The sequence below is a fragment of the Salvelinus sp. IW2-2015 genome, unplaced genomic scaffold, assembly GCF_002910315.2.
Source record: "Salvelinus sp. IW2-2015 unplaced genomic scaffold, ASM291031v2 Un_scaffold6780, whole genome shotgun sequence".
In the NCBI taxonomy this organism is placed as follows: domain Eukaryota; kingdom Metazoa; phylum Chordata; class Actinopteri; order Salmoniformes; family Salmonidae; genus Salvelinus; species Salvelinus sp. IW2-2015.
Genome location: NW_019948042.1, coordinates 7,955 through 18,000, shown reverse-complemented (window position 1 = coordinate 18,000; position 10,046 = coordinate 7,955). Strand labels below are relative to the sequence as shown.

Below are 10,046 nucleotides of genomic sequence, written 5' to 3'. Positions count from 1 at the left end.
CCAACTGAGCCACACAGGATCATTGCATAAGCTGGATATAAAGCATCATGGTTACCATTGTTTCCCCAGCGCCATGCCTGAGATGTAAGATAGTGGTGAACTGCACCAACCCCAACACCATATCCCTTCTGGCCGCCCTGGAGAARGTCATGACATTGTACTCCATACGACCTGTCATGAACCTCTCAACCCCCACCAACATCAGCATGTACTTCACTCTCTACGGCATCCTGGGTGTGGTAAGGAGTAGTAGGACAGCATCCCTTTCAACTAGTTCACCTGAGGAGACATACCATTAAATCCATCAATGTATTTGACATGTGCTATATAGTTCTGAATGTTCCTCCACATCATGTTTTGTAGATCGATTGAAAATGTGGCTTTATTGCCTTTACTTTGTATCCTAAAACAAAAAGTAATTCTCTTCTCAGGAAGAAAAAGCACAACTGTTGAACACCTACATTTGGCTGGTGAAGGTAAACGTATTATTTTAATTTTTGCAAATATATGTACACAGTGTATGGGAGTCATTTTTGCACTTTGGTTTCTCTTCATGTTACGTATTTGTTAGGGCACACAACATCCATTCACCAATATGTACTGGATAGCAATAGTGATATACATTTGGTTAAAACTAAAAAATATATTTTATCTTTGACTGTAGAACAATCATAAACATCATATTATAATTTTGAATGCTGCTTACAAACATATTGTATTGTTGCTAATGTGTTGTTTCAGGAATGGGAGAATGAATWTTTCAGCTGGGACCCAGTCCAATGCGGCTCTGCCAATATTTCTCTCCCCAGGGAAAGGTTCTGGTCACCAGATGTGGTAATCAATGAATTGTGAGTTAAACATCTCTATAGTCTATATAGATACGATATACTTATTTTTTTGATGGAACATTGAATTATTACTGATATCAGCCCATAGAAACACATTGAATAACATATTCATACATGGAAAAATACATAGTCAAAACATTTATGAAAGTTAAGTTTGCTTTAAAGTGTCTGTCGTATATCTGAGAGATAAAAGGAAGATCAGGAAATGTGTAATTTTCCCCCCACTATTAAACTCTTTTTTTGGACACTAAAACTCCTTATATATCTATATATAAATGCAACATGCAACAATTTCAATGATTTTACTGAGTTACAGTTCATTATGAGGAAATCAGTCAATCAAATAAATTCATTAGGCACTAATCTATGGATTTCACATGATTGGCTGTTGATTACAGATACATAAAAATACATTTTAAAAGTTAATTAAAAAAATTTACCTCACAATGTGCCTCAGGATGTCGTTGCGGTGCTTTTGTGCATTCAAATTGACAATTGATCAAATTAAATTGTGTTCATTGTCCGTAGCTTATGCCTGAGCATACCATAACCGCACTATCACCATGGGGAACTTACAGGGATGTAAACAAATTTCAGAGGTGTAGTTAGGAATGAAGTTGGGAGATCTGCGGAAACTACTTCAAACAAGTCTCATGACGTTTATGGGGGTCGTAGAGCAAAATGGAGAACACCATCGTATTTGAGAGAGTCATATTAGTTTGTTTGGACTCTACAGACATTTTCGAGAGAAGACCGATTTTCGTGATGTCTAATGGTCTGACAAACACAACTGTAGCTCAGCAACCTTCCACCGCAGATGCGGAAGGCCGTCATTGGCAGATGTGGTGGATTGAGACACAGGCCATACAAATCCATAGCTTAAACAGACAGATCTTGATAGGGATGTTTCTATTGTGCTAATTAGACTCCGGCAGAGGAGCGGACATCTTAACAAACACTTTAATTCTGTCCCTTTTTATTGCACCAGTGACTGCTTTAGTCAAGATTAAGAAATATAAAACATYTGATTTATATCATGCCCATGGTTTGAAGTCGTCCCCCTATTTCTCCCTGTCTTACAGTATGGATGAAAATAGATCTCCCATTGTCCCTTATGTGTACATTAAGCACACTGGTATAGTGCGAGACGCCAACCCTGTCAGAGTGGTTAGCTCCTGTAACCTGGAGATCTACACCTTCCCCTTTGACGTCCAGAACTGCACCTTCACCTTCAGATCCTACATCCACCACGGTAAGACGTCAARGCAACCACGKTTTAGGACTAAAATAAGGGTCCGATGCCAAACCCCTCGCTCCTTCTCTCCCKAAAAAACATCCTGACTCTCTCTTGTGATCTGAAATGATAGGTATGAAACAGGGTTGTCCACTGAGTCCATTGAAGTATTTGATATATTACTCGTTGTCAACCAAGGGATCTGTTTGSTYTTAGGCCCAAGTTTACCATTCCCTCAGTACAGATCATGTTCTGCTTCCATATAGGTTCAGCCCATTCATCCCAGGATGACCCATTCCTTTATCTCCCCTGCAGTGTCGGACATAAGGATTATCTTAGGGAAGAAGGTGGAGGACATCCTGAAACGCTCCATTAGCGTGTTGTCCACCGAAGGGGAGTGGGAGCTGATGGACATCAAATACAGCAAGCTCAAGTTATCATCATTTGATCAGGGAGAAAGCAACCCCTATGATGAGCTCTGCTTCTACGTACGAACCCAAAGCACTGCAATTTCTCAGACGCCATTAGTTTGGCTCTACTAGTACTGAACGTTGAGTTCTCTATATTTCTAGCATTACTTTTGTTTCAGATGGTACTTCCTGTTTCACACATAGGATGCTAACCCAGCTATTTATGGCTTTGTCTTGTCTGCTATGGGAATCTACTGCACCAAGCCAGATCACACTTGAAGGTTGTCATTCACTGTTGTATCTCTAAACTGTAGATTGTCCTGAGGCGCAGAGCAACCCTCTACGTGGTGAACCTCCTGATCCCCAGCTGCTTCCTCATCACTGTGGATCTCTTCAGCTTCCTGCTGCCTCCCCAGAACGTGGACCGCGCCTCCTTCAAGATGACCCTTATTTTGGGCTACTCGGTCTTCCTGCTCATCATAAATAACCTGCTGCCAGTCACAGGAAGCACCATTCCACTGATAAGTGAGTATGAAAACATGTGTACTGGGAACACCATATTTGTAGAGGTAAATGTTTACTTTGTGTTATTGGATTAGCTGGTTAGATCAAGTATCATTTTGAAGTCCACTTCCTTTGTCCTCCTAAGAGTTGCTGAATATTTTCCTCTCTTCACCTCCCTTTTCCTCCTCCCACCCATGCAGATGTGTTTTTCGCCATCTGCTTGGCTCTGATGGTGGCCAGCCTGTTGGAAACTATTCTCATCACCAACCTCCTGGTCGGCTCCAGTAACTTCCACCCAGTGCCTGGCTGGGTCCGAGTGCTCGTCCTTCACTTCATGGGCACCCTCGTCTGGCTGCCTCAGAAATCAAGAGAGGACAAGATCATCCTCAATCCAGTTGCAGGAGGTACCCCTGATCTGATCCTTCCAGGGAGTTACAATTACACAGACTGAATGAATTCAATTAGCAGATCCTTGTCTTGTCTTGTCCCAACCCAAAGCAATATTGTGAAGCATTCAATTATAGGCRTGAACAGTAACATAAATGCAGGTATCACCCTGAGAAATGTTTGCAGCCATTTGATTAGACAGAATTGTACTATCCAGGTACATTAATCATTTCCGTCTTTAGGAGGTACATTCAAAATGTCTCCTCCCTTCCTTCCCTCTTTTCTCTAACAAACAGACGTGAAAGTCTGCCCTCTAGTGTCAGTGGAGAGACAGGTTCAAACAGGAGAACAAGGTGAGATGTGGGCAGAGGCAGGCAATTCAGCCCTGGCGGAGCTGAGGAAGCTGGGCAATGAGCTGCAGTCCATCCGCATCCAGGTGGCCCAGCATGTGGACGGGAACCAGATCTCCCAGGACTGGATGCAGGTGGGCTACATCCTCGACCGGCTGCTGTTTGGCGTCTACTGCATCTTCATCACCTTCAGCTTCATCGTCATCCTCAGCATCTGGAGTAATTCGTACAACCAGTGATGTAATAAATAAAATAGGTGGTTAAACGCCATTCGTCGGGAATAAAGTAACGTTCCTTGTAATTTATAACCATTTTTCCATGATAGGTGGCTAAATGTTTGTGTTAAAATACAAAATGTGAGGAAATAGTGCTTACACTCCACTACAGCACCGCGTACAAGACTTAAGAGTCTCCCATGTTGTTGACTGCTGTTTAGATTTTAAAACAATTACCTTAACATTACCATAACTTTAACAATTGTTTGTTTGATCTTCTGGCTGCACTGAGTAGGTATGTTGACTTATATATTACTATATTAGAGGAAATATATTTTTATTTGACAAATAAACATACTGTCACGAAAACCACTGTTTCATTACTAACAACAATTCATTGGGGTTATCTGAGATGTTTTCTGAATTGTAATGTTGATGGTGGATCAATGATGATGAAGATCTGTCACGCAAGACATGGATCAATGACATGCAAAGTAGGGGATCATCCAAAAACCACATCCTTGTTTGATTAGAGTGTCGACATACAGGAAGTTATTTTGCGGTATTTTATTAGGATCCCCATTTGCTGTTACAAAAGCAGCAGCTACTCTTCCTGGGGTCCATACAATGCTCTTAATTTTAGAGATGTTCAGTTCTAGATTTTATTACTGGCCACCCATTCCAAAACTGACTACAACTCCTTGTTAATGGTTTCAGTGACTTCATAGCTGTGTTTGCTGAAACGCACATGGTTGAATCATCATCATACATAGACACACAGGCTTTGTTAATGCCAGTGGCAGGTCATTGGTAAAAATAGAAAAAGTGTAGAGAGCTGCCCTGCGGTACACCATATCCTACATGGTTGACATTACAGAGGCTTCATTAAAGAAAAACACTCTCAGTTCTATTAGATAGATAGCTCTGAATCCACAATATGTCAGAGGTTGAAAATCCATAAACATACAGTACCAGTCAAAAGTTTGCACACACCTACTCATTCAAGGGTTTTTCTTTATTTTAATATTTTCTACATTGTAGAATAATAGTGAAGACATCAAAATGATGAAATAACACAGATGGGATCATGTAGAAACCAAAAAAGTGGTGAACAGATTATTCAAAGTAGCCACCTTTGCCTCGATGACAGCTTTGCCCACTCTTGGCCTTCTCTCAACTAGCTTCATGAGGTGATGTAGCACGCGCTCCAGCAGGTATATCTCTCTGGTCACCCCAAAACCAATTCTTCCTTTGGCCGTCTCTCCTTCCAGTTCTCTGCTGCCAATGATTGGAACGAACTACAAAAATCTCTGAAACTGGAAACACTTATCTCCCTCACTAGCTTTAAGCACCAGCTGTCAGAGCAGCTCACAGATTACTGCACCTGTACATAGCCCATCTATAATTTAGCCAAACAACTACCTCTTCCCTACTGTATTTATTTATTTATTTATTTATTTTGCTCCTTTGCACCCATTATTTTTATTTCTACTTTGCACATTCTTCCACTGCAAATCTACCATTCCAGTGTTTTACTTGCTATATTGTATTTACTTCGCCAACATGGCCTTTTTTAGCCTTCACCTCCCTTATCTCCCTCATTTGCAAACACTGTATATAGACTTCTTCTGATGTATTATTGACTGTATGTTTGTTTTATTCCATGTGTAACTGTGTTGTTGTATGTTTCGAACTGCTTTGCTTTATCTTGGCCAGGTCCCAGTTGTAAATGAGAACTTGTTCTCAACTAGCCTACCTGTTAAATAAAGGTGAAATAAAAATAAAATTAAAAAAGAACACAAGTTATTAACAAAGATTTGAGTGGGAGAGCTGAATGGGGGGACATTGGACACCTGTTCCTTCGTGTGCTGAGGTGAACCCCCAGCTCATTTCCATAGCCCAGTACTGTATTGTCTGCAGAGCTGTGGTACACTATCGTGCGATTGTTGCATAGTTGGTACCACACAGCTCTGGGTGAAATGTCCCTAGGTACAATCTAGAAGTCAGCTCTCCTCCCCCAATCCTAACCTAACCATTAGTGTGGAAAAATGATACACTGACCTAGGATCAGCTTCTATGGGCAACTTCACCCTCCACCACAGCCATTTACTGTGGCTCACGCCTGTTTTGATCCAACCACCTGCAGGTAAAGTAGCCTCTGTACCACAAGAGTTCACCTGCTCTCTGACCACCTCATTTGCCCCAAGGTTTATTGGTTCTCACTCATGGTCTTCTCTGTTGCTAGCATATTGCTACAACACTTTAGTTTGATTGTACAATCAAGAATATCATGAATCCTTGCGTCACTTCTAAGGGATCAGAGATCTTTGTGTCAGGAGATTGGTGTTCAAACTTGAAAATAGTCTGGAGCTGTGATTTTCTGAGGATTCTCCAAAAGCAACTTCATCTATATTCTCGTAGTTGTCTATTTACACCACAAAAACCGATGCTGGCACTATGGCCGCACTCAATGAGCTGTATACGGCTAGAAGCGAACAGGAAAAGGCTCATCCAGAGGCGGTGCTCCTAGTGGCCGGGGACTTTAATGCAGGGAAACTTAAATATGTTTTACCTCATTTCTATCAGCATTTTAAATGTCCACCAGAGGGAAAACAACTCTAGACCACCTTATACACAACACAGAGACGAGTACAAAGCTCTCCCTCGCCCTCCATTTGGCAAATCTGACCATAATTCTATCTCCAGATCCTGCTAGAAGCAAAAATTAAAGCAGGAAGCACCAGTGACTCTGTCAACAAAAAAAGTGGTCAGATGAAGCAGATGCTAGCTACAGGACAGTTTTTCTAGCACAGACTGGAATATGTACCGGATTCTTCCGATGGCATTAAGGAGTACAACACATCAGTCGCTGGCTTCATCAATAACTGCATCGGTGAGGTAGTCCGAAGTGACTGTACCTACATACCCCAACCAAAAACATGGATACAGGCAACATCCGCACTGAGATGAAGGGTAGAGCTGCCGCTTTCAAGAGCAGGACTTAACCCAGAAGCTTATAAGAAATCCACTATGCCGTCCGACAAACTACAAACAGGCAAAGCGTCTCTACATGACTAAGATCGAATTGCACTAAACCCGGCTTCGACGCTCGTCGGATGTGGCAGGAATTGCAAACTATTACAGACTACCAAAGGGAAAGCACAGCCGAGAGCTGCCCAGTGACAGAGCCTACCAGACGAGCTAAATACTTTCTATGCTCGCTTCGAGGCAAGTAACACTGAAACATGCATGAGAGCATCAGCTGTTCTGGACGACTGTGTGATCACGCTCTCCATAGCGGATGTGAGTAACAGCTTTAAACAGGTCAACATTCACAAGGCCGCAGGGTCAGACGGATTACCAGACCATGTACTATGAGCATGCGCTGACCAACTGACAAGTGTCTCACTGACATTTTCAACCTCTCCTGTCCGGAGTCTGTAATACCAGCAATGTTTCAAGCAGACCAGCATAGTCCCTGTGCCGAAGAACACTAAGGTAACCTGCTTTAAAATGACTGCCGACCGTAGCACTCACGTCTGTAGCCATGAAGTGCTTTGAAAGCTGCGTCATGGCTCAAATCAACACCATTATCCAGAAACCCTAGACCCACTCCATTTGAATACCGCCCCAACAGAATCCAGAGATGATGCAATCTCTATTGCACTCCACACTGCCTTTCACACCTGGACAAGAGGAACACCTACAGTATGTGAGAAGGCTATCATTTGACTACAGCTCAGCGTCAACACATAGTGCCCTCAAGCTCATCACTAAGCTAAGGACCCTGGGACTAGACACCTGCCTCTGCAACTGGATCCTGGACTTCCTAATGGGCCGCCCCCAGGTGATAAGGGTAGGGAACAACATATCCAGCCACGCTGATCCTCAACACGGGGCCCTCAGGGGTGCGTGCTCAGTCCCCTCCTGTAGCTCCCTTGTTCACATCATAACGCACGGCCAGGCATGACTCAACACCATCCTTAAGTTTGCTGATAACAGTGGTAGCAGATCACCGACAACGAAGAACAGCCTATAGGGAGGAGGTCAGAGACCTGGCAGTGTGGTGCCAGGACAACAACCTCTCCCTCAACGTGATTAAGACAAAGGAGATGATTGTGGACTACAAGAAAAGGAGGACCGAGCATGCCCCATTCTCATCGACGGGACTGTAGTGGAGCAGGTTGAGAGCTTCAAGTTCCTTGGTGTCCACATCACCAACAAACTAACATGGTCCAAACACACCAAGACAGTCTGAACTGGGCACAACAAAATCTATTTCCCCTCAGGAGACTGAAAAGATTTGGCATGGGTCCTCAGATCCTCAAAAGGTTCTACAGCTGCACCATCGAGAGCATCCTGACTGGTTGCATCACTGCCCGGTATGGCAACTGCTCGGCCTCCGACCGCAAGGCACTACAGAGGGTAGTACGTACGGTCCAGTACATCACTGGGGCCAAGCTTCCTGCCGTCCAGGACCTCTATACCAGGCAGTGTCAGGAATGCCCTAAAAATTGTCAAAGACTCCACCTACCCTAGTCAAGACTGTTCTCTCTGCTACCACACGGCAAGCGTACCGGAGCGCCAAGCTAGTCAAAGAGGCTTCTAAACAGCTTCTACCCCCAAGCCATAAGACTCCTGAACATCTTTCAAATGGCTACCCAAACTATTTGCATTGACCCCCCTCCCTCTTCATTTACCTGCTGCTACTCTCTGTTATTATCTATGCATAGTTACTTTAATTATAACCTCTACGTACATATACATATTAACCTCAATTACCTCAACTAACCGGTGCCCCAGCACATTGACTCTCATTCTTTTTTTTGTGAGGTATTTTTCTTAAAACTGCGTTATTGGTTAAGTGCTTGTAAGTAAGCATTTCACCGTAAGGTCCACACCTGTTTTATTCGGCGCATGTTACAAATAACTTTTGAMTTGTTATGCCATGACATTACATCAWCATAAGTGGCTAACTATGCAAATTAGTCTGTATATATAAAATGTGTTGCAGCTGGTGAAGAGATGCCATCGTTATGGGAGTAAGGTAACAAAGCTTTGCTCTAGATAGTTCTTCAGCCAAACTGTAGGATTGAAACGGTCAACAGTAGTTTGCAAAAACTTCCCGCTTGCTGTTTGATGGCTGCCAAGGATTTTTCCAAAATGGAGGTAAATATTGTTCATTCTAATGCCTTTCGTGACAATTGGGGGTTGTACGTTACGTAAGTTGCGTGTCTGTGTGTTGTGCTTCAATGCATTACTGTAACTGCTCAAAGCTTTTGTTAGGTCTCTTTTGTGGTAAATTAAGGTGTGAATTCTTATTGTAATTCATMGTGTTATACACATTGTGTTAATTATCAAACATACACTAAACAATGGACCGTATATCTAATATGCCATTTGACCTTTGAACCTAACAGTAATTTTTTTTAAATTACTATTTCAGTCTCAACGATGGTCGGTCAGTTCCCACCAGGTTCTGGTCATCATCTGCTGCATGATGGTACAGGGTAGGTACAGCTTGTTCACGGGGAAAGAAAAAGTAAAGTCAACTATGTTAAGTCAATTTAAAATATTATATTTGAGTAATAGTTTGTTTTCATTTATTCTTTAGTGTTATGTTTACTTTTTGATGTTACTTGGGGTATCTGATACCTTAACGATCAAGATCATAGCATCATTTATTTGTGGGTTTGCGGTCAATTCATTTCACTATCATATGAAAAAGTAGCAAGGTCTTCATCATTCAAACAAGACTCTAATAATGATATCTACAAWACGCAAGAACCCCATTAGTTGGTCAAATGAAAGACTTTTCACTGAAGATGTTGAGATATTTGACCTCATTAAACAGATTCTCGTATAAAGAGCAAATACAGTAGTGAATAATCATTCTCATCCTGGTCTCCGTGGGAATTGAACCCACAACCTGGCATTGCAACTGCCATGTTCTACCAACTAGGGAACAAGGAATATCAAAACGCAATATAAAGCAGCATGGTTACCATTGTTTCCCCAGCGCCATGCCTGAGGTGTAAGATAGTGGTGAACTGCACCAACCCCAACACCATATCCCTTCTGGCCGCCTGGAGAACGTC

General features: G+C 42.5%; 1 protein-coding gene across 1 annotated transcript; it reads left to right on the top strand.

Annotated features, from left to right (window-relative positions):
• Positions 1–47: 47 nt before the first annotated feature.
• Positions 48–4,268, top strand: LOC112079049 (5-hydroxytryptamine receptor 3A-like). The gene is made up of 7 exons (XM_024145110.2): positions 48–239; positions 742–848; positions 1,931–2,100; positions 2,398–2,570; positions 2,807–3,017; positions 3,197–3,400; positions 3,680–4,268. The coding sequence occupies exons 1-7, from the start codon at positions 48–50 to the stop codon at positions 3,970–3,972; spliced, it is 1,350 nt and encodes a 449-aa protein (XP_024000878.2). The 3' UTR covers positions 3,973–4,268.
• Positions 4,269–10,046: the final 5,778 nt, after the last annotated feature.